This window comes from Salmo salar, chromosome ssa03 (genome assembly GCF_905237065.1).
Source record: "Salmo salar chromosome ssa03, Ssal_v3.1, whole genome shotgun sequence".
Classification (NCBI taxonomy): Eukaryota; Metazoa; Chordata; class Actinopteri; order Salmoniformes; family Salmonidae; genus Salmo; species Salmo salar.
Genome location: NC_059444.1, coordinates 20,581,613 through 20,606,969, shown reverse-complemented (window position 1 = coordinate 20,606,969; position 25,357 = coordinate 20,581,613). Strand labels below are relative to the sequence as shown.

General features: G+C 43.7%; 1 protein-coding gene across 1 annotated transcript; it reads right to left on the bottom strand.

Moving 5' to 3' along the window:
* Positions 1-79: 79 nt before the first annotated feature.
* On the bottom strand, positions 80-24,717 carry LOC106599527 (zonadhesin-like). Its single transcript, XM_045714626.1, is given in 24 exon segments — positions 80-1,133; positions 1,891-2,020; positions 3,193-3,572; positions 3,834-3,990; positions 4,085-4,293; positions 4,491-6,002; positions 6,033-6,905; positions 6,998-7,082; positions 7,278-7,540; positions 8,123-8,260; positions 8,365-8,436; positions 8,546-8,630; positions 8,741-9,003; positions 9,276-9,413; positions 9,531-9,584; positions 9,981-10,246; positions 10,415-10,716; positions 19,156-19,536; positions 19,685-19,881; positions 20,100-20,301; positions 20,303-20,653; positions 23,297-23,544; positions 23,919-23,959; positions 24,499-24,717. Coding segments are annotated over 24 exon segments (6,558 nt in total). The 5' UTR covers positions 24,576-24,717; the 3' UTR covers positions 80-999.
* Positions 24,718-25,357: the final 640 nt, after the last annotated feature.

Below are 25,357 nucleotides of genomic sequence, written 5' to 3'. Positions count from 1 at the left end.
ATGAGTTACAACCACGGCCTCTTTGTTATCCCTTATTTAAACTGGACTTCCCTATTGCTTTCAACACATACACAATCGGTGCAGTGTGAATAATTATTTATTATTTATAAGATCTCATAAAATTCATATCAATCATAGATATATAATTCAAGAAATAAAACATACATTCAGTGGGATAAAACATCAGCTAAAACACTTGCATCCTTCGTTTACATAGTTTTCTATTATCATACAGTAATATTGCACATTACAGTCACTGAACTATTGGACATCAGCCTAAAGCTAAAGGAATGTGGGCTTTTGAATATATAGTACACATTAGCAGTAATACACAAATATGTAACTTGTGTACATTGATTCATACACTAGGTGAACTGTGCAAAGAACCTACAGTAAGACTGAAAGAGATCTCAGAAGGCATACAGGTGGGTCATAAGCCACAGTAACAACAGGATTTAAACCAACAGTCATATAGAAGAAGTAGAATACTTCATTGATCAAGTTTCCATACAGTCCACAAAAACCCAAGCTTTTTTTGTTTAACCCAAGTACTTTCAAATACACTGTGTCCATTGTAGGAAGGAAAGTGTCTGCCTATGAGAAGAATATTACACAATCAATGGTCTTGATGCATGGAGGTCAGGTCACTGGCCATAGACAACGTTACGAAGGGAAGATGAAAACATAAAAGAACGAGCAGTCAGTCTTGGCGTTGGTGCTCTTTAAATATGTAACATATGCAATTAATAAAAAATAAGAATGACTAGCATTGTTCCCCGATAAATCAAATCTCTCTGCTTGGTACAGCGATAATTCAAGTGAAACTTGAAATTCTAAAAAAGTTAAATAAGGAGTGACAACTGGGGGAGATCCTAATATGGATGCCGTACTATACACTCCACACAAGATATGGCAGACAATAACATGGTAGTGGTAGCTAGTACTGGTTTCTGTGACTACATACTTCCATGTTATGCTCAGTCTGTCCTTCGTCACTCTCTAGCTCTCTCTGAACTCCTTGATGCTCTTGGCCTGGTTACCGTCGGGCTTCATCATATCGTTCTTCTTCTTGCCGTCAAAGTTGCCACACAGGCCGCCCACCCTCCTCTTGTAGGTGTGGGGCAGGATGATCTCTACAGAAAGTAAGCACATGGATATCAGTTTACTGCAATACATAAAGCAGTTTACTGCATATCATAAAGCAGTTTACTGCATATCATAAAGCAGTTTACTGTATATCATAAAGCAGTTTACTGTATAGTATAAAGCAGTTTATATCATAAAGCAGTTTACCGCATGTCATAAAGCAGTTTACTATATATCAAAAGCAGTTTACTGCATATCAGAAAGCAGTTGACCGCATATCATAAAGCAGTTTACATCATAAAGCAGTTTACTGTATATCATAAAGCAGTTTAATGTATATCATAAAGCAGTTTACTGTATGTCATAAAGCAGTTTACTGTATGTCATAAAGCAGTTTACTGCATATCATAAAGCAGTTTACTGTATATCATAAAGCAGTTTACTGTATGTCATAAAGCAGTTTACTGCATATCATAAAGCAGTTTACTGCATATCATAAGGCAATTTACCGTATACCATAAAGCAGTTTACTGCATATCATAAAGCATACATTGCACATCTATAGCATATCGTAAACATTACACAGATGTGTTTGGATTGATATGTTGTCTTGTTAACACATTTTCACCAAGATATGAAAAAAGGTGTCAATGATGCCGATAATATTATGATTATATTCTTTGTACACAGATAAAGCCATATTGTGTGGTCTGTACAGCTGTCTTGCTGTCCTATCATTAGAGCGACTACTGAGATACCACTTATTTAAACTCTCCTTTGGCTGTACTATAACAGTGGTGTTACCTGCTCTGCTGTCTCCATCAAACTCCACGGAGAGGCCGAAGTCTGTCTTCAGGTAGATACGAGAGGAACGCTCCAGAATCCTCAGACCACCTGCTGGTGAGACAGGGGCATGGGTGCTCCTACCGTCCAGCTAGAGAGAGGGAGAGAAAGAGAAAGAGAACAAGCGAAAGAAGTGAAAATATTATATATGACTAGTCCTGCATTCCTCTGAAGTTCAGAGTGTACTACAACCCTGTCATGAACCATTTATTTGATACTGCACAGATAAGGCTCAACCAGTGCCGAGCGACTGCCCTTTTGCCCTCCTATGAAAAAGTGCCCTTGCAGATTGTGGATTTTTGGAATTACTTTTGAATTTTATTTTGAGTCTCTTGATTTTTTGTTAAAATTTTAAATGTAACGAATTGCACATCAATCTAGATAATTTCTTAAACTCTTGAATCTCAGAATATTATACCCCTCCCTGCCTTCCCGCCCCAGATTGCACTCGTCTGACTTGCATGCAGTGGCTACCGGCTGCAGGCACCAGACGGGGAGACGTGAATACTGGTAGGAGGCTACTTTAGAGTTGGATCTGTTTCCCACTGTTAGGGACAAAGAATGGGGCAATCTGACTGCTTGTTAGTAAGAGGCAGATGTCAGCAACGGAACAAACTTAAATTAAATCAAGTCAAATATAGTTTTTGTTTGCCTTTTTTATTTTGAGCACCTGCCCTCCCAATGGGCTGTGCATGGTTTTGCCACACGCGCTCACACATCTCATGTGTATTTACTGTTTTCTATACTATTGTACGGTATCTCATTCACTTAATAATGCTGACATATCTGGCATTACTCATCTCATATGTATATACTGATTTTGCTATACAATTCTACTGTGTCCTAGTCCGTTCCGCTCTGACATCGCTCGTCCATACTGTATGTATATAGTCTTAATTCATTTCTACTGAGATTTGTGTGTATTGGGTATACTGTATGTTGTGTAATTTGTTAGATATTACCTGTTAGATAGTACTGCACTGTCAGAGCTAGAAGCACAAGCATTTCACTACACCCGCAATAACATCTGCTAATCATGTGTATGTGACCAATACAATTTGATTTGTAACAATTCTAACACCTAGACAGAGATAATGTTTTAGAGAGATGTTCAATATGACATGGGGCAACTGATTACAAAATGCTGAGAATGAAAAACCCTAGAAAGACCGCTATAAATAATGTATAAAGAGAAGTACAGGCTATGAATTGCTTTATACTGTACTTGCCATTTTACGTAACGTATATGTCCAGAATACTTACAACAAGTTTCCTGTTGTTTCTGAACTCCACTGTGTGGTTATAGACTCTGATCTTCAGTCCTCTGAGTCGCAGACGGTTGTCGTTCTCTTTGCTGTGATCATGGCTGTCTTCATTGCTGTCCCTTTCCTTGCTGTCTTTATGCTTGTCATCCTCGTCATTGCTGTCACCATGACTACTGTCACCATGCCTACTGTCACCATGACTGTCAACACCATCCTGGTTGACGATCTCAATGATGGCCTCGATGTAGACGTCTGGCTGGTTCTTGGACAGGCCTGTGGTCTGGACCAGAATGTAGGAGTTTCTGCCCTCAAAGTCGTGCTTCATGTTGTCAAAAGTTCTGTACTCTGGCTCTCCATTGATAGAGCACTCGCTGAAGTCTGGAAGGCAACAGTAGGGACATCATCATCATTAGTGCATCATTAGTGCGTAGGCATAGCCGCGGGAATTAGGGGTGCTGAGGGTGCTGCAGCACCCCCTAAAAATGACAATTAAAATAATTTAATATATTAATATATAACTTCTTTAAAAAAAAAATTAAATCCCAGAAATAGTGCAATGGGCCTGGAGTAAGATATAGCCGTCTGTAGCATGGGAAAACATTTTTCCAGCCCATTGAACCAGTCAAGTGTGGCCTATACCTGTTGACTTGCAGAAATACTGTCCGGCTTCATTCTGAAAACAGACGGTATCCTCATCACACCCATTTTCATCATCGCAGTCAATCTCCCCCACACCATCGTCTTCATCACACTCACACTTTTGATGGCAGTGCTCAGTGTACCAGTTCTCTTTAAACTGAAATACATCATTAAAGAAATTACACTGCACTTGTTACACATATAACTAGGTAGCTACATCTAAAAACAGAATTTTGTGCTGGGTTACTCACGTTATGACTGTTGCCATTGCTGCCCACACAGCCACACTGCTGGATGGGCACACACACCCTCTGTTTGAGAACAAAGCCGTCGTCACATACACAACCCTGTACACAGGGCTCGTCAGCACGGCAGTCGGGCGGGCCGTGGAGGTGCTTACAGGTGGGCTGGCAGGCGGAGATGCAGGAGATGTAATGGCTGTTCTTCAGGCAAGATGGCGCTAGAGAGAAAATAACAAATACGATGTTGAGTGTAAAGAATATGTATCACACTGACTGTGAGTACAGAGATTACATTTCCCTTGTACTTAGTGTTTTTCCATTTGGAAAAGACAGATTGTATAAAACTTGTTTTAAAGGAGGGGTATGTGATGAATGAAGATTGTAACTTGTGTTATCGAAGGACACAAAGACTTACTTGGTCTTGCTGTGGTGGGTGGTCGTGGTCTTTCAGTTGTTGGTCTTGGTGGTCGTGGTCTTTCAGTTGTTGGTCTAGGTGGTCGTAGTCTTTCAGTTGTTGGTCTAGGTGGTCTTCGTCTTTCATTTGTTGGTCTAGGTGGTTGTGGTCTTTCAGTTGTTGGTCTTGGTGTTTCTGGTCTTTCAGTTGTTGGTCTTGGTGTTTCTGGTCTTTCAGTTGTTGGTCTTGGTGTTTCTGGTCTATCAGTTGTTGGTCTTGGTGTTTCTGGTCTTTCAGTTGTTGGTCTTGGTGTTTCTGGTCTTGCAGTTGTTGGTCGTGGTGTTTCTGGTCTTGCAGTTGTTGGTCTTGGTGTTTCTGGTCTATCAGTTGTTGGTCTTGGTGTTTCTGGTCTTTCAGTTGTTGGTCGTGGTGTTTCTGGTCTTGCAGTTGTTGGTCTTGGTGTTTCTGGTCTATCAGTTGTTGGTCTTGGTGTTTCTGGTCTTTCAGTTGTTGGTCTTGGTGTTTCTGGTCTTGCAGTTGTTGGTCTTGGTGTTTCTGGTCCTTCAGTTGTTGGTCTTGGTGTTTCTGGTCTTGCAGTTGTTGTTCTTGGTGTTTCTGGTCTTGCAGTTGTTGGTCTTGGTGTTTCTGGTCTTTCAGTTGTTGGTCTTGGTGTTTCTGGTCTTGCAGTTGTTGGTCTTGGTGTTTCTGGTCTTTCAGTTCTTGGTCTTGGTGTTTCTGGTCTTTCAGTTGTTGGTCTTGGTGTTTCTGGTCTATCAGTTGTTGGTCTTGGTGTTTCTGGTCTATCCGTTGTTGGTCTTGGTGTTTCTGGTCTTTCAGTTGTTGGTCTTGGTGTTTCTGGTCTTTCAGTTGTTGGTCTGGGTGGTCGTGGTCTTTCAGTTGTTGGTCTAGGTGGTCGTGGTTTTTCAGTTGTTGGTCTTGGTGTTTCTGGTCTTGCAGTTGTTGGTCTTGGTGTTTCTGGTCTATCAGTTGTTGGTCTAGGTGGTCGTGGTCTTTCAGTTGTTGATCTAGGTGGTCGTGGTCTTTCAGTTGTTGGTCTAGGTGGTCGTGGTCCTTCAGTTGTTGGTCTTGGTGTTTCTGGTCCTTCAGTTGTTGGTCTTGGTGTTTCTGGTCTATCAGTTGTTGGTCTTGGTGTTTCTGGTCTATCAGTTGTTGGTCTTGGTGTTTCTGGTCTTGCAGTTGTTGGTCTTGGTGTTTCTGGTCTATCAGTTGTTGGTCTTGGTGTTTCTGGTCTTTCAGTTGTTGGTCTTGGTGTTTCTGGTCTATCAGTTGTTGGTCTTGGTGTTTCTGGTCTTGCAGTTGTTGGTCTTGGTGTTTCTGGTCTATCAGTTGTTGGTCTTGGTGTTTCTGGTCTATCAGTTGTTGGTCTTGGTGTTTCTGGTCTATCAGTTGTTGGTCTTGGTGTTTCTGGTCTATCAGTTGTTGGTCTTGGTGTTTCTGGTCTATCAGTTGTTGGTCTTGGTGTTTCTGGTCTATCAGTTGTTGGTCTTGGTGTTTCTGGTCTATCAGTTGTTGGTCTAGGTGGTCGTGGTCCTTCAGTTGTTGGTCTTGGTGTTTCTGGTCTATCAGTTGTTGGTCTTGGTGTTTCTGGTCTATCAGTTGTTGGTCTTGGTGTTTCTGGTCTATCAGTTGTTGGTCTTGGTGTTTCTGGTCTATCAGTTGTTGGTCTTGGTGTTTCTGGTCTATCAGTTGTTGGTCTAGGTGGTCGTGGTCCTTCAGTTGTTGGTCTTGGTGTTTCTGGTCTATCAGTTGTTGGTCTTGGTGTTTCTGGTCTATCAGTTGTTGGTCTTGGTGTTTCTGGTCTATCAGTTGTTGGTCTTGGTGTTTCTGGTCTATCAGTTGTTGGTCTTGGTGTTTCTGGTCTATCAGTTGTTGGTCTTGGTGTTTCTGGTCTTTCAGTTGTTGGTCTTGGTGTTTCTGGTCTATCAGTTGTTGGTCTTGGTGTTTCTGGTCTATCAGTTGTTGGTCTTGGTGTTTCTGGTCTATCAGTTGTTGGTCTTGGTGTTTCTGGTCTTTCAGTTGTTGGTCTTGGTGTTTCTGGTCTATCAGTTGTTGGTCTTGGTGTTTCTGGTCTATCCGTTGTTGGTCTAGGTGGTCGTGGTCTTTCAGTTGTTGGTCTTGGTGTTTCTGGTCTATCAGTTGTTGGTCTAGGTGGTCGTGGTCTTTCAGTTGTTGGTCTTGGTGTTTCTGGTCTTTCAGTTGTTGGTCTTGGTGTTTCTGGTCTATCAGTTGTTGGTCTTGGTGTTTCTGGTCTATCAGTTGTTGGTCTTGGTGTTTCTGGTCTATCAGTTGTTGGTGGTTGTGGCCTAGTTGTTGTGGGTGGTTCAGGTCTTGTAGCAATTGGAGCTGGTGCAGTGGTGGACTTGTCCACTGGAGGGAGTACAGGTTTCTCTGTTGGTGTTGGTGGCTTAATCAAGTCTAGAAGATAAAATAATATCCAAATTATGACAATGACCCCAAACATGGTTGTGTTTTTGACCAATATGAACTATAGAGGGAGTGACCCTTACCTGCACAACGTCCACGATGCAGAGATACATCATCTATAGTCACGTCGGACTGATCAGTGGTGCCTCTGTGGCCCTCGAAGATGATCTGAGATCAAAGTAATAGCCAAGGGGAAAAATTCATAATAGCAAATTGATATATAACAAACAGGTAAAGTAAACACATTTTGTCAAAAGGACCTCTGGATGAACGGTAGTACACAAGTCCGAGCTAGTCTTTAAATTACAACATACAGGGTGGAAAAGGCCAGGGGCTACACCAAGACCAAGGTCACATCACTACCTGGAAAGGTCCAGTGGTCATCAGATCCACCTGAGCCCGTTGCCATGAGTCTCCCTGGTTGTTCCTCTTCCCCCACACCCCATCCACGTAGCGGCCCTGGAGCAGGTAGACATGCAGACCCATGGTCTCGGCCGAGCCAGACATGTGGTACCAGAACTGCAGACACTGAGGACCAGGGTCAGAACACTCAGAGCTAAGGAGGCGAGCCATGTCTCCGCTAGACACACTGTTGGCCTCGATGTACAAGTAGTGACCAAATGGACCTGCAGATTATAGGTGAGAGTAGATTAGATAAGATTAGAGCTGGGGTCACAGGGCCTCCTGAGTGGCGCAGCATTCTAAGGCACTGCATCACAGTGCTTCTAGGCGTCAATACAGACCCGGGTTCGATCCCGGGTGTTAACAAGCGCGGTTAGGCGGGTCATGTTTCAGAGGACCATTGACTCAACCTTTGCCTCACGAGCCCGTTGGGGAGTTGCAGCAATAAGACAAGATTGAAAAAGGGGAAAAAAAGAGATGGGGTCACATGAAATTCCTTTAGATTTTATTAGGGGTTATAACAGCAATGGGAAAGGTCAGAGTGTTTATGTAAGGGTGTAGGTCTAACGATATAGCAATTGCAGTTAATTGAGCAAAAAGAATAGTTGAGGGTAAGTCTTTCAATCCAATTTGGACTTTCAAGTCCGTTGTTTGAGTTTCTGAATTTTTCCACCATTACAATGCATTAAAAAGCATTACAATGCCCAACAATAAGCATATTGGTGCACATTCAGGCGGTAGCCCCGACCGGGACTGAAACCTGCGTCCAGTGACTGTCAAGCCAAACACATTCTACGAACACCTACTTCCTTTTGTGTGGTCAGCTGATGGCCCAGTCATGACAGTGGGGGTGGAGCCACTGTGCCTTGTCCAATCAAAAACGTCTGTCATCAGCTGGGTAAAACCGCAAAGGTCCTGCTCGAAAGCGCAATCAAGGTTGCAGACTGAACATTGGGAACATTTGTAAATGTCAACATGAGTCTGAAATTGTAACATATTATTCTGAAATATCTTTCCATAACAAAATGTGTCTATAGATGTTATGTACCTGGGTGTGGGGCAACTCCTCCATCAACTGAGGAAGGAACTGAAGCTCCACTTATAGCACCAATCGAAGACCCTGCCAGAGGAAGCAAAGGAATGGCATTGGTCATAAAGGGTGAACGTTTTCTTATCTGACATTCAGGGATTAGATAAAGCATGTGTCCCTATGATAATTAAAAGCTCACCTGAGCATGATTCATAGTGGATGGAGACGTCATCAAATGCCACATCAGACCGAGGGTCAGAGCCTCGTATTCCCTCCATAATGATCTGAAACAGAGACCTTTTGTGTTGGATGAAAAACAATCTCCCCTCTTTTTATAAAATCACAATCTTTTCACACTAGTTAACCCTCTAAAACCTCTGTGACCTTCTCCTACCTTGAATGACCCATCGATTATAATATCCACTTCTGCCGGATACCATGTGGAGCCCTGGTTGTTGGCTTTGGACCACAGTTTTTTGTTTCTGTTGTGCTGGTCAAGCTGGTAGACATTGAGAGCCATGGCTGTGGCCTGTCCGTACATGTGGTACCAGAAGCGCAGGCAGTATCGGCCTGGCCCGTTTTGGCACTTAGGGCTCATCATACGGGCAGAGTCTCCGTGGTAAACACCGTCACCCTCAATGTACATGTAGGAGCCACCTGACCAACAAACACACACAGACACTCTTTAACATCACGACTCACAGCATATTAGTTCTGAAATGGCTTGCTTCCATGGTGTCTATGGTATCTTCTATGTAGACAGGTATTTATATATCACTATCTGTACAAGTCGAAAGGCTACAACCATGTATTGACGCATTCATTGAATAATGTGCAATCTCAGAAACAGTGACTGATGCACATTTGAACATTGAGATTGGATCTGGGTGTGTAAGATATTTTTTTGTCACAACCATGTAACCTCTCACCTCCTGTGGTATGGTCCTGGGTTGGCCCTGTGAGGTCAGATGGGGTTGGGCCTCTCAGTCTCCTCCAATCAAAACTGTCCTGAATAATTTGCTCCCACCCACACTCGCTGTTGTCAAAGTTGCAGTCTAGAGGACAAACTGTAGGAGGCAGAACCATAGAAAAAACTGTCATCAAATTAACCAGCAGGTATAAAAGGCATGGAAATGCTGCCATTGATCAATTTGATACAAAAATAATGTGGTCAAGGTTCTTACGTTCCTTGTCAGGTGTAGTAACTGGTGGTATTGTGGGAGGGCCAGGTAGACTATCTACAATGATAAGACAGACAGCAAGGTTTTTCACAGGAACACATTGGACAAGCCTCAGGTTCAGGTGGATGTGAGGGAGGGCAATGTAAGAGAAGTAGGGCGGAGGGGAGGAGGAAAAAAAGGGCAGGAATTAGGGATGAAAGAGGGGAAGGAAAAGAAGAATGGAGTAAGGAATGAAGGATCCAAGCTCAAGACTACAGCAAAAAGCTAAGTGTACAATGATGGATGGGGTGAGCAAACTCCATACAATCATGGTACGGCGTTCATATTAGGATAGCCTCACCGTAGTAGTGGGTCCATAACCAAATACAAATTAGATTAAAACCTAAAGATTGCCTCTAAACCCAATCCATCATCATCATCATTACGAAAACAACACCATCAAAAAACACTCACCACAGGCGGTGTCATTCCACCAGGGAGGCAGGGTCACATTGGCCACTTCGCAGGTGGTCACATAGGACCTCAGGGAGTCACATGTCACATGCATGTTCCCGCCGGAGGCACAGTGGTCGGACATACAGCTGTCGATGTAGGGTGTGGGGTGGACGAAGGGGTGGCAGGGCTTGAAGGCTTCGCTCAGCAGTTTGGAACACTCCCGGTAGCCCTGTTCGTCCAAATGGGAGTCACATGGTTGGGGGGCAGGGGGGGAGGCAACACATCTAGGGTAGAAGGGAAAGGAGAGGAGATCAGTGGTGGACTGGATTTGTTCATAGAATAGTGTTGATGACACAACAACGGATCCGCATTTCAGATTATGCACCGGATATGGTCAAACCGAATGACCTTTGTACGTTACCGTTATGGTTTAAAACAATTAACCCACTCACCGATCGTCTTCTGAACTATTCACTCTCCAGCTGTTGGCGAACGTGACCACGTTAGTCTCGGGTTTGGTGCCGTTAGGGGTCAGGAAGTCATCCCCCTGGTCGTCGGAGTAGGTACCACAAAGGCCGCACATCTTACCCTTGTAGCGCTCGTCCAGCTGCAGGAAAAGCCTGCTCTGGTCGTCCAGCAGCATCCGGAGGCCAAAAGTCGTCTCCATGACAGTGTACTGCTTCTTCTTGTACAGCTTCACCTCGCCGTATGTGCCGTTTACTGTAACAGGAAGATGCTGCCAAACATGGTTCACCTACAGTGGAGAGTAGGGAAGGGTAGAGTAGAGTAAGGTAGAGTGGAGCCAAGTAAAATAGATGACAGTAGAACTGAATTAAATGGAATTGTTGTTGGAGTAATGTACAGTACCAGTCAAAAGTTTGGACACACCTACTCATTCAAGGGTTTTTCTTTATTTTTACTATTTTCTACATTGTAGAAAAATAGTGAAGACATCAAAACTATGAAATAACACATATGGAATCATGTAGTAACCCAAAAAGTGTTAAACAAATCAAAATATATTTTATATTTTATATTCTTCAAAGTAGCCACCATTTGCCTTGATGACAGCTTTGCACACTCTTGCCATTCTCTCAACCAGCTTCATGAGGTAGTCATCTGGAACGCATTTCAATTAACAGGTTGTCACGTCCTGGCCAGTATAAGGGTTAATTGTTATTGTAGTTTGGTCAGGACGTGGCAGAGGGTATTTGTTTTATGTGGTCCGGGGTGGTGTTTTGGTAAAAGGGTGTTTGATTTAGTATTTCCGGGTTTTTGGTTTATGGTCTATGTTTATGTATTTCTATGTGTAGTCTAGTAAGTGTGTTTCTATGTAGAGTTAATTGGGGTGGACTTCCAATTGAAGGCAGCTGTGTGGTGTTGCCTTTGATTGGAAGTCCTATATTAGTTGGGTGTGTTTGTCTGTGTGTTTGTGGGAGATTGTTCTGTGTTTAGCTGTGTGCCTTGCCAGACTGTTATTTTGTCGTTCATCGTTTTGTTATTTTTGTATACGTGTTTGTTTGGTTTTTCCTTCTTTTCCCGTAAATAAAGAGGATGAGTATACACATACCTGCTGCGTTTTGGTCCGCCATTTGTAACGACGAGTGTGACAGAATCTCCCACCAACACAGGACCAAGCAGCAGAAGAAAAGGGACTTCGAGTTGGACTGGCGGGAGATATGGACCTGGGAGGAAGTTCTGGACGGGGCTGGACCTTGGCACCAGGCTGGGGATTATCGCCGCCCGCAGTGGGAAATTGAGGCAGCCAAGGCAGAGAGGCGGAGGTACGAGGCCTTGGACGCGCTGAGGGAGAAGCACGAGAGGCACCCCGAAGATTTTTTTTTGGGGGGGCACACGGGTAGTTTGGCTAGGCCTAGGAAGAGCCGGAAGCCAGCTACCCGTGGTTATATGGAGGAGCGTATGAGGTGGAGAGCGCCATGTTTCGCTGAGGAGCGCACTCTCACACCCATACGCACGCACAGTCCGGTGCGCGTTATTCCAGCCCCTCACAGGTGCCGTGCTAGAGCGGGCATCCAGCCTGGTAGGAGGATGCCTGCGCAGTGCATCTGGTCGCCGGTACGCCTCCGAGGACCAGGCTACCCAACTCCCGCTCTACGCACGGCTACCATCAGGCCCCTGCACAACCCAGTCCGCCCTGTACAAGCACCCCGCTCGTGCAGGGCTACTAGTTCCATCCATCCAGGACGTGTTGTGCAGGAGGTAAGATCAAGACCGCCTGTGCGCCTCCATAGCCCTGGGCATCCAGCTCCTGTCTCTCGTGCGGACCCGGAAGTGCGTCAACCCAGTCCGACTCGTCCTGTTCCCGCTCCCCGCACTAGCCTGGAGGTGCGTGTTCCCAATCTGGTACGCCCAGTACCAGCACCACGCACCAGGTTTCAAGTGCGTAAACCCAGCCTCGCCAGTCAACAGTCACCAGAGCTGCCCGCCAGTCAACAGTCACCAGAGCTGCCCGCCAGTCAACAGTCACCAGAGCTGCCCGCCAGTCAACAGTCACCAGAGCTGCCCGCCAGTCAACAGTCACCAGAGCTGCCCGCCAGTCAACAGTCACCAGAGCTGCCCGCCAGTCAACAGTCACCAGACTGCCCCGAACCGCCGGAGTGGCCGGACTGCCCCGAACCGCCGGAGTGGCCGGACTGCCCCGAACCGCCGGAGTGGCCGGACTGCCCCGAACCGCCGGAGTGGCCGGACTGCCCCAAACCGCCGGAGTGGCCGGACTGCCCCGAACCGCCGGAGTGGCCGGACTGCCCCGAACCGCCGGAGTGGCCGGACTGCCCCGAACCGCCGGAGTGGCCGGACTGCCCCGAGCCGCCGGACTGGCCGGACTGCCCCGAGCCGCCGGACTGGCCGGACTGCCCCGAGCCGCCGGACTGGCCGGACTGCCCCGAGCCGCCAGACAGCCCCGAGCCGCCAGACTGCCCAGACTGCCCCGAGCCGCCAGACTGCCCAGACTGCCCCGAGCCGCCAGACTGCCCAGACTGCCCCGAGCCGCCAGACTGCCCAGACTGTCCCGAGCCGCCAGACTGCCCATACTGTCCCGAGCCGCCAGACTGCCCAGTCTGTCCCGAGCTGCCAGACTGCCCCGACTGCCCCGAGCTGCCAGAGTGGCCCGACTGCCTGGAACGGCCAGAACCGGAGCCACCTCCTGATATAGGTGGGTTGGGGAGGGGGGGGGGTATAGCACAGTGCCGTCGTTGACGGCAGCCACCGTCAAGACCGCCTGTGCGCCTCCATAGCCCTGGGTTTCCAGCTCCTGTCTCTTCCCTCCCTTTTAGTAGAGGGGAATTTTTGTTTTGTTGTTTGGGGTTGTTTTTATTTTTTTTATTTTTTTTAAAGGTTAGCACCTTTAAGGGGGGGGTACTGTCACGTCCTGGCCAGTATAAGGGTTAATTGTTATTGTAGTTTGGTCAGGATGTGGCAGAGGGTATTTGTTTTATGTGGTCCGGGGTGGTGTTTTGGTAAAAGGGTGTTTGATTTAGTATTTCCGGGTTTTTGGTTTATGGTCTATGTTTATGTATTTCTATGTGTAGTCTAGTAAGTGTGTTTCTGTGTAGAGTTAATTGGGGTGGACTTCCAATTGAAGGCAGCTGTGTGGTGTTGCCTTTGATTGGAAGTCCTATATTAGTTAGGTGTGTTTGTCTGTGTGTTTGTGGGAGATTGTTCTGTGTTTAGCTGTGTGCCTTGCCAGACTGTTATTTTGTCGTTCATCGTTTTGTTATTTTTGTATATGTGTTTGTTTGGTTTTTCCTTCTTTTCCCGTAAATAAAGAGGATGAGTATACACATACCTGCTGCGTTTTGGTCCGCTATTTCTAACGACGAGCGTGACACAGGTGTGCCTTGTTAAAAGTTAATGAATGCGTTTGGGACAATCAGTTGTGTTGTGACAAGGTAGGGGTGTTATACAGAAGATAGCCCTATTTGGTAAAAGACCAAGTCCATATTATGGCAAGAACAGCTCAAATATGGCAAGAACAGCTCATCATTACTTCAAGACACGAAGGTCATTCAATCCATAACATTTCAAGAACTTTGAAAGTTTCTTCAAGTGCAGTCGCAAAAACGATCAAATGCTATGATGAAACTGGCTGTCATGAGGACCGCCACAGGAAAGGAAGACCCAGAGTTACCTCTGCTGCAGAGGATAAGTTCATTAGAGTTACCAGCCTCAGAAATTGCAGCCCAAACAAATGCTTCACAGAGTTCAAGTAACAGACATATCTCAACATCAACTGTTCAGAGGGGACTGCGTGAATCAGGCCTTCATGGTTGAATTGCTGCAAAGAAACCACTAACAAGCGACACCAATAACAAGAAGAGACTTGCTTGGACCAAGAAACACGAGCAAAGGACTTCAGACCGGTGGAAATCTGTCCTTTGGTCTGTTGAGTCTAAATTTGCTGTTTTTGGTTCCAACAGCCGTGTCTTTGTGAGATGCAGAGTAGGTGAACCGATGATCTCTGCATGTGTGGTTCCCACCGTGAAGCATGGAGGAGGTGTGATGGTGTGGGGGTGCTTTACTGGTGACACTGTCAGTGATTTATTTAGAATTCAAGGCACACTTAACCAGCATGGCTACCACAGCATTGTGCAGCAATTTGCCATCCCATCTGGTTTGAGCTTAGTGGGACTATCATTTGTTTTCAACAGGACAATGACCCAACACACCTCCAGGCTGTGTAATGGCTATTTGACCAAGAATCAGATGACCTGGCCTCCACAATCACCCGACTTCAACCCAATTGAGATGGTTTGGGATGAGTTGTACCGCAGAGTGAAGGAAAAGCAGCCAACAAGTGTTTAGCATATGTGGGGACGCCTTCAAGACTGTTGGAAAAGCATTCCAGGTGAATCTGGTTGAGAGAATGCCAAGAGTGTGTTATATATGGGGGATACAATCTTCCCAGGATGCAGAGTCATTAGACCATTTATTTTGGTAGCTCGTTTTTGGTCACAGGTCCAGGAATGTCTGAAGTATTGCAACATTTACCTAGAGCTAACGCTACAGATAGCAATACTGGGTGATTTGAAAAGTCATAGTCAATCGATCAATAATATAATCATTATTTTAGCAAAAATGTTTATCTTTAATTTACAATCTGTAGAAACTATGAGAATAGAAAGGTTCAGTACTTTTGTGAAGCATCACAGCACAGTTGAAAAATATATGGCAAATATAAATCCAATATGGATGGTGTTTTAAGAGATATATGGGAGGGGCTGAATGGAGCTGATGGGTGGGACTAATAACAACAAGATAATACATGTAAAACATTCGGGGTCTGTAAAATGTATATAGGTTCAGAACTTTTGTGAAATAGCACAGTTACAAATATATGGCAAATAGAAATCAAACTGGATGGACATCAGAAATAGAGGAAGGCCAGGACTAAAAACAAAGAAAATATAACTACTGTAAAATAGATTGTGTCTATAAAATGTGTATAGTATGAATAAGCTGGAAGTAGAAGCCTAAGTGTTATTGTTTATTAGTTTACTCCAATTGGTAGATTTTGCGTGGAACAACAAAGGAAGGTATATTCTTAAAAAAGTGAGTATATGTATATATGTATATATGTATGTGTGTATGTGTATGTATGTGTATATGTATGAATGTTTATACACCTGAAGTGGGAAGTTTACATTTCACTTAGGTTGGAGTCATTAAAACTCGTTTTTCAACCACTCCACAAATTTCTTGTTAAAAAACTATGGTTTTGGAAAGTCGGTTAGGACATCTACTTTGTGCATGACATAAGTAATTTTTCCAACAGTTGTTTACAGACATATTATTTCACATATAATTCATTGTATCACAATTCCAGTGGGTTAGAAGTTAACATACACTAAGTTGACTGTGCCTTTAAACAGCTTGGAAAATTCCAGAAAATGATGTCATGGCTTTAGAAGCTTCTGATAGGCTAATTAAAATTATTTGAGTCAATTGGAGGTACCTGTGGATGTATTTCAAGGCCTACCTTCAAACTCAGTGCCTCTTTGCTTGACATCATGGGGAAATCAAAAGAAATCAGCCAAGACCTCAGAAAGAAAATTGTAGACCTCCAAAAGTCTGGTTCATCGTTGGGAGCAATTTCCAAACGCCGGAAGCTACCACGTTCATCTGTACAAACAATAGTATGCAAGTATAAACACCATGGGACCACGCCGCTGTCATATTGCTTCAGGAAGGAGACGCGTTCTGTTTCCTAGAGACGAACGTACTTTGGTGCGAAAAGTGCAAATCAATCCCAGAACAACAGCAAAGGACCTTGTGAAGATGCCGGAGGAAACAGGTACAAAAGTATTTATATCCACAGTAAAACGAGTCCTATATCGACATAACCTGAAAGGCCGCTCAGAAAGGAAGATGCCACTGCTCCAAACCCACCATAAAAAAGCCAGACTACAGTTTGCAACTGCACATGGGGACAAAGAGCGTACTTTTTGAAGAAACGTCCTCTGGTCTGATGAAACAAAAATGTTAAATGTTTGGCCATAATGACCATCGTTACATTTGGAGGAAAAAGGGGGAGGATTGCAAGCTGAAGAACACCATCCCAACCGTGAAGCATTGGGGTGGCAGCATCATGTTATGGGGGTGCTTTGCTGCAGGAGGGACTGGTGCACTTCACAAAATAGATGGCATCATGAGGCAAGAAAATTATGTGGATATATTGAAGCAACATCTCAAGACATCAGTCAAGAAGTTAAAGCTTGGTCGCAAATGGGTCTTCCAAATGGACAATGACCCCTAGTGTACTTCCAAAGTTGTGGCCAAATGGCTTCAGGACAACAAAGTCAAGGTATTGGAGTGGCCATCACAAAGCCCTGACCTCAAGCCTATAAAAAATTTGTGGGCAGAACTGAAAAAGCATATGCGAGCAATGAGGCCTACAACCTGACTCAGTTACACCAGCTCTGTCAGGAGGAATGGGCCAAAATTCACCTAACTTATTGTGGGAAGCTTGTGGAAGGCTACCCAAAACGTTTGACCCAAGTTAAACAATTTAAAGGCAAAAATAAATATATACAGTTGACGTTGGAAGTTTACATACACCTTAGCCAAATACATTTAAAATCAGTTTTCACAATTCCTGACATTTAATCCTGGTAAATATTCCCTGTCTTAGGTCAGTTGGGATCACCACTTTATTTTAAGAATGTGAAATGTCAGAATAATAGCAGAGAGAATGATTTATTTCAGCTTTTATTTCTTTCATCACATTCCCAGTAGGTCAGAAGTTTACATACACTCAATTAGTGTTTGGTAGCATTGCCTTTAAATTGTTTAACTTGGGTCAAACTTTTTTTAAGGTCAGGGCTTTGTGATGGCCACTCCAATACCTTGACTTTGTTGTCCTTAAGCCATTTTGCGACAACTTTGGAAGTATGCTTGGGGTCATTGTCCATTTGGAAGACCCATTTGCGACCAAGCTATAACTTCCTGACTGATGTCTTGAGATGTTTCTTCAATATATCCACATAATTTTCTTGCCTCATGATGCCATCTATTTTGTGAAGTGCATGAGTCCCTCCTGCAGCAAAGCATCCCCACAACATGATGCTGCCTCCCCCATGCTTCACGGTTGGGATGGTGTTCTTCAGCTTGCAAGCGTCCCCCTTTTTCCTCCAAACATAACGATGGTCATTACGGCCAAACAGTTCTATTTTTGTTCCATCAGATCAGAGGACATTTCTCCAAAAAGTATGATCTTTCTCCCCATGTGCTGTTGCAAACCATAGTCCGGCTTTTTTATGCCGGTTTTGGAGCAGTGGCTTCTTCCTTTCTGAGCGGCCTTTCAGGTTATGTCGATATAGGACTCATTTACAGTGGATATAGATACTTTTGTACCTGTTTCCTCCAGCATCTTCACAAGGTCCTTTGCTGTTGTTCTGGGATTGATTTGCACTTTTCGCACCAAAGTACGTTCATCTCTAGGAGACAGAACGCGTCTCCTTCCTGAGCGGTATGACGGCTGCGTGGTCCCATGGTGTTTATAATTGCGTACTATTGTTTGTACAGATGAACGTGGTACCTTCAGGCGTTTGGAAATTGCTCCCAAGGATGAACCAGACTTTTGGAGGTCTACAATTTCTTTCTGAAGTCTTGGCTGATTTATTTTGATTTTCCCATGATGTCAAGCAAACAGGCACTGAGCTTGAAAGTAGGCCTTGAAATATATCCACAGGTACACCTCCAATTGACTCAAATAATGTCAATTAGCTTATCAGAAGCTTCTAAAGCCATGACATCATTTTATGTTATTTTCCAAGCTGTTTAAAAGGCACAGTCAACTTGGTGTATGTAAACTTCTGACCCACTGGAATTGTGATTCAGTGAATTATAAGTGAAATAATCTGTCTGTAAACAAATGTTGAAAAAACTACTTGTGTCATGCACAAAGTAGATGTCCTAACCGACTTTCCAAAACTATAGTTTGTTAACAAGAAATGTGTGGAGTGGTTGAAAAACGAGTTTTAATGACTCCAACCTAAGTCTATGTAAACTTCTGATTTCAACTGTATATATATATGTGTGTGTGTGTGTGTGTGTGTGTATGTGTATATATATAGATTTACCCCCAAAATATATGGGTGATTGGAAATGATGCAGACAATCACATTGATGGACGCAACAGTCTATCTGCAATATTAAAGCTGATCCACCCGCTAAAAATATATATTTATATACAATTATAAATAATAAGAAAAAAAGAGTGTGCAAAGCTGTCATCAAGACAAAGGGTGGCTACATTAAAGAATCTTGTTTAACACTATTTTGGTTTCTACATGATTCCATATGTGTTATTTCATAGTTTTGATGTCTTCACTATTTTTCTACAATGTAGAAAATAGTAAAAATAATGAAAAGCCCTTGAATGAGTAGGTGTGTCCAAACTTTTGACTAGTACTGTATGTCTCCACCATATCACAGGACAAATTGTAGACACTAAAGTACACTGAATTGTCACAAATACAAATGAAGACATATAATGGATAGGCATAGTTAGATTCTGTACTACTAGTCTACATAAAGTTTATTTGACCTGTCATGCCAAAACAATACAGAACAGTGGGGAGGGCTTAGTGGGAATCCAGTGGGTCAGCAATGCATGCTAATGTTATCACAACAAGTAAAGAAAGATTATTCAGAATTTTGTAGTTTTCATGCTTACTGTGGCACTGTAGTTTTGCATCTTCACATGCAGATCGCTTGTCTCCAGAACCACTGCGCCCAGCTTGGCACTGCTCTCGTTTTTGGGGTTCCAGTTCTGGCCCGTCACTGAGAACTGGACGGGTGTGTATCCGCCGCAAGTCTTGGCCAAGGTATAGCTGCAGCCCCCCTGGAAGGTGTATGCCTTGCCGTCGAAGGTGATGTAGTGGGGGTCTCCGTAGACGTGGCATGTGGCCGGGTTGGAGAGGAAGCAACCGTTGACCCCCTCCTTGACCTTGCACACCTCGTCGGACGCGCAGGAGGAAGCAGCACACTGGAGTCTGTCCTCACCCATACACTGGCACACACGATCACACTCACCTTCCATGAACGTCTCTCCTCTCTAGAAAAGGGTGAAGAAAAGAGATTGATGAACACCAACATTCTCTGTGTGTGTGTTGTGTGTGCTTCTGTCTGTCCGTCCGTCCGTCCGTCCGTCCGTCCGTCCGTCTGTCTGTTTGTCTGTCTGTGTGCGTGTTAACATTCCCTACTTCATAGTGTTCTCCCTTCATCCAGCAGCCGCAGTCCTCTGCAGGTACACAACTTCCCCCGCTGAGCTTGAAGCCTGGGTCACACACACATCTCTCCTCACACCTCCCACATGCCCCTGGATTATCCATGCTGGAGCAGACCTCAGGGCAGCCCTTAGCACAGACATTGTAGTGGCTGTTCGCACCACACTTCAGGGCTGGGGGAGGAAGAGAGAGAGAGATGAGACAAAAATCTGGTCATGGTGTAAAAGAGGGCTATCATCATTCTCATCACCACCACCAACATCATCATCATCATCATCATCATCATCATCATCGTCATCGTCATCAAGTTCTCTCCAACTTCACCAGTTAATAAGAGCAAACTGTTTACTACAACAGGAAGGTTAAAAGAGGAAACCATAAAACAACTTACGACACATAGTCGAGTTCCTCCAGGCTGGTACGAGCACCCCGGCCTTGAGACACATATCAGAGTAAGACTGCAGGGCTTCACACAGCACCTCTAGGTCACCATCCGCTCCACACATCCCCGCCACACAGCTCCGGAAGTAGCTCTCTGCTCCCAGAACAGACTGGCAGCCAGAGAAAGGCCCCTGCCTGGAGACCAGGGATCCCACAGTATGGCTCGCTGGCGTACTGCGCCTCCTCAGTTGGTTGACAGTCAAGGGGGACGACGGTCAAGTCACAGGCCTCGCTCTGCCAGTTCTGGCCCAATGTGGCAGAGTCTTCAGCCTCGGAACTGCCAGGTGTGCGGTAATCATCGTCTCTCAGGTGGTTGAAGTTCCCACACATGCCACAGACTTTACCGGAGTACGATACGGGAACGGTGATATGGACAGCACCGGCGTCGTCGTAGGATACAAAAAGGTTGAAGTTTGTCTCCACAACGATGGAAGCGGCGTTGCCTTGGATGTTGACAGTGCCACCATTGAGGCTCAGAGGGAGTTTCCTCCAAATGCCGTTGACCTGAAAACATGATACAGATTAGTGTGCTTGAAAGACTTTGGTCTTTCTTTGCCGTTCGCACATCTATTGTAGTATGTAGTAAATATTTACTGGATCAAGGTGTTCAATACTTTGGAATAGGGGACAAAATACTAATGCCCTAATGGCTAATAAAACTTTGAAAAACCTGATAAGGTTTCATATTATTGTACATTATTGTGTAACAGAACTTTGAACTCATCTGAACTTAGTTGTATTGTAAATACTTTTTAAGATATCAGTTCATGGAAACAGCAGATACAGTGAGCTCCAAAAGAATAGGGACAGTGGCAAATGTTTTATTGTTTTGGCTCTGTACTTCAGCAGTTTGGATTTGCAATAATATAATGATTATGAGGGTATTTCATCAATATCGGATTAACTGTTTAGAAATTACAGCACTTTTTGTACATAGTCCCCATATTTTAGGGGACCAAAAGTATTGGGACAAATTCACTTATATGTATTTTAAAGTAGTAAAAAGTGAAGTATTTGGTCCTATACTCATAGCACACAATGACTACATCAAGTTTGTGACTGTACACATTTGTTGGATGCATTTGCTGTTTGTTTTGATTGTGTTTCAGATGATTTTGTATGTTTCTAAACATTTCTACATTGTGGATGCTACCATGATTACGGATAATCCTGAATGAATCATGAATAATGATGATTGAGAAAGTTACAGAGGGTCAGTGGCATTGTCTGCATAAATGGCTGCATATTTGCATTTCACAGGAGAGAAACACACCATATCTGTGGCAATCTCAATGAAGAGATGTTCCCCCAGAAGTCTTGGGGTCACTGACACCAGGAGACGTGTGATGACTGATGAAAATGTGAATTGACTAAATGAATGTTACTGTGCGAATTACATTTTCGTGTTTGATTTGTTTCAAGAGCTCATAAAGAGCTGCACATTTGGTTATGTCTAACTGCATTGTATGTTTTCTGGTTGATGCATTTTTAAAGTGACAGATTGAAATTGTTTGTTGGGTTGATTGGTTATCAGGCACATTCCTGTTGTCTGGTCAGAACATTCCAATTCAGTTGATTAGATTAGAATCTGGGTGTGTTGTTCCTGCCTTTTGTTTTCACTAACAAAGAGCTCAGAAATGTTAATTCAGGTTGGGGATGCGTTCCCACTTGAATTTGGTTAAAAGGGCAGTGAATTCGTTCATACTTTGAGAACTTGCTACCAAGCTCCTGTGTGTATCAGACACATATCGTTTTTTCTCTTATAGGTTATTCTGAACTGGAGACACGTGTAACAACTTTAAGTCTTCACCTATCGGCGATAGTTACTTACTCTGCGTTATTCTCTAATGTATCATGTATTTCATGTACACTGTAATTGTTTGATTGTCAATTATTTTGTGACTAATACATTCTAATTGTTGAATTGAGTAAATGCATTCCTCGTTTTACAGAGTAATTCTTTGATTGACTATAAGCCTATAATGCAATAGGTCTATTGATAGTGGTTATATACACTAAACACATATCACATGCTTGGGTACCACCTTGACATCCCTGATCTGCTGGCCTCAATAACTTAATGCTAGAACACTGATTGCCAGGATTAGCTATTTGCATCTAGTCTTAATAATTGCATAACGGTGCAAGGTAGACATTATAGTCATACTGAGTCGGTGATCCAATGATTCGCTATCTTGCTAGGTCCTCCAGAGACCCATAGGGCCTGTTGCATTCATTCACATCATATTGGACTCAGATTGATGACTTTAGTTTAGTATTATTAAACATCATTTGTACTTTATGGTTGGATCATTTTTATACATCTACATAATGGTGACCCCTCATCCTCAGTCGATGGGGATTTCCACCAACCTCCAACCCTGTTATTGTAATGGTGAGAGGGTTAGCATGTCTTGGGGGTATGATATTTGTGCGTCTGTAACTTTCTCACTCATCATTATTCACAATTCATTCAGGATTATCCGTAATCATGGTAGAATCCACATTAATGTAGAAGTGTTTAGAAACATATTATGTTTTTATTTACAATAAAAGTGACTCCAAAATGACACAACACATTATTTACCATTCATTTCTATTTGGCACAAAATCATCTGAAACCCAACCAAAACAAACAGCAAATGCATCCAACAAATTTGTAGTCACAAGCTTGATGTAGTCATTGTGTGCTATAAATATGGGACCAAATACTTCACTTTTTACTACTTTAATACACATAGAAGTGAATTTGTCCGAATACTTGTGTTCCCCTAAAATGGGGGACTATGTACAACAAGATGAAAATACCCTCAAATTAAAGCTAACAGTCTGCACTTTAACCTCATAGTCATTGTATAATTTCAAATCCAAAGTGATGGAGTACAGGGCCAAAACAACAACAAAACATGTTACTGTCCCAATACTTTTGGAGCTCACTGTATATCTACGTTTAGACCCAGTGACTTAGTTTAGCACTATTATGCAGTGACTCAATTACAAATAGCACAACTAAAGTCAGGATATTTTATATTATTTAACATTAACGTGGTCAGTTGGAATTTGCAAGACTAAAATCACACGTGAAAGTGATTAGAACCAATAAACCATTATAACCCATTTTATAATAACAACCTACACGGTACTCACCATGACCCGGTGGTTTTGTCTCTTGTGCAGGGAGACCCTGAGGTTCTCCACTTCCACCTTGACCTGCTGAACAGCAGACACGGAGGAGTTCCCTCTCAGCTCATTCTCCACCTCCACACTGAAGTGGGACAGGGGTGTCTCAGAGGGCGAGCACACCTGGGTCAGGACGTAGGTACAGGGTCCCACGAAGCGGAAGTTGGCCCCGTCAAAGGTGCTGTAGTGGGGGTTGCTGTGGACAGTGCAGGTCCCTGAGAGAGAGAGAGAGAGAGAGAGAGAGAGAGAGAGAGAGAGAGAGAGAGAGAGAGAGAGAGAGAGAGAGAGAGAGAGAGAGAGAGAGAGAGAAAGAAAGAAAATGTATAATGTTTAATACACTATTCTGTGTTTTGGCTTTTAATAAAGGTGTTTTTCTCCAAAGTTACTGTAGCAAGAAAATGGTGGTGTGGATGACACTGGAATTAAGGACGTGAACTGCACACAAGTGTAGCCTATAAGCCAGACTGATGAATAGGTTGCTAGTTCTACTGACAAATCCCATTTCTCCTTTAGCAATCATTGTGTTGTTTGAAAAAAAAACCCAGCAAAACAATGCTAAGCATTATTTGTTTTTAAAACTATTTCGCACCTGCATCTGTCCTGGTAACTGATGAGCTGTCACCTTCAATGCTGAAGGAAGAAAAACAACATCAGGATCAAATCAAAACATTGGAAGAGAAATGGATATCAAAGTAAAACACTTTGTTTGCCTGTCAATACATCAACATCATAACCTCGATGTCATGGTGCTATCAGAGAACAAGTTGCAAACAAAAGTTCAGCATTTGTATTATTAATAATAATGTGGACATAATAAGGACTTAGACAGTAATCATAGGAGTGAAAGACTGAGATGCAGCCAGAGAGAGAGAGAGAGAGGGGAGGGAAGAGGGGGCAGAAAAGAGAGAGAGGGACACAAACACATAGAGCCCCAGTGTCCGATACCTATGCCAAGGCAGATGGATGGATGGATGGATGGATGGATGGATGGATGGAGGGAGGGAGGGAGGGAGGGAGGGAGGGAGGGAGGGAGGGAGGGAGGGAGGGAGGGAGGGAGGGAGGGAGGGAGTGTGTTGGAGAAGAAGGGAAAGTGATAGAGAGAGAGTAACTAAAAGTATGTTAGATGCTAGACATTAGACCAAGAGATACAGTATGATAGTGAGACCCACCTTGCGTTGGTTCCTGCCTGCAGCAGGCAGAGGAGGGCTGCTGTAGCCACCAACCCAGTGTTGGTGCCTCCTAGCATGGCTGTTCTCCTTGCTATGGTCCCTTATGGAGGCTAGAGATAAAACACTCTTTGCACTCTTTGTACAGAGAGAGTGGAAAGTACTGAGTCTCAGAGTGTTGTCAGGTCTCACTCTGATTCTGACTGGGGAGAGGAGAGCAGGCAGGCTTTTATAAAGGGGAAGCACACACCTGATAAGGTAAAACCCAGAGCAGTGGGCGGGTAAAGTATAAAATGGGGGTGGTCAGGTGTATGGCGTCAGACATTGAATTGACGAATTGATTGAGAAACAGTTACTATAAAGGGTGTCAGTCCCCAGGTCAGGGATTTAGTATAGGATCAAAGCTATGGCATGGCTAGTAGACTACGCCACGCTGATTAGAGATTGATGATAATCAAAAGATGCTGTTCTATTATGCTTTTTTTCACTTCTTAGGAGCTTGGACCATATAAAAATCACAAGGAAAAAGTGAGGACAATCACTGAGATTAATTTTTATAGAATTAATTAAAAATGTATTTATTGATAAGATCAAGAGTGGAAATGAGGGGAAATTCAGGGGAATCGGGTTCCGGGAGTGAATTCTACGGGAGTAAAATTGTGCTTTTTAAGGTAAATTCAAGGATTTTACATTGGTGGGTTCCCAGAGTGATTTTCCCCCCATTTCCACGCCTGGCTTAGACATTGTTCTATTGGAAAACTACATCACTAAAGTTTGTTTATTTGCTTATTTCGGACACCTCATGATTCAAAAAGTAAAAGGTGAGTGTAAAGCAGTGTAGTTAGTTCCACTATGAACAAAA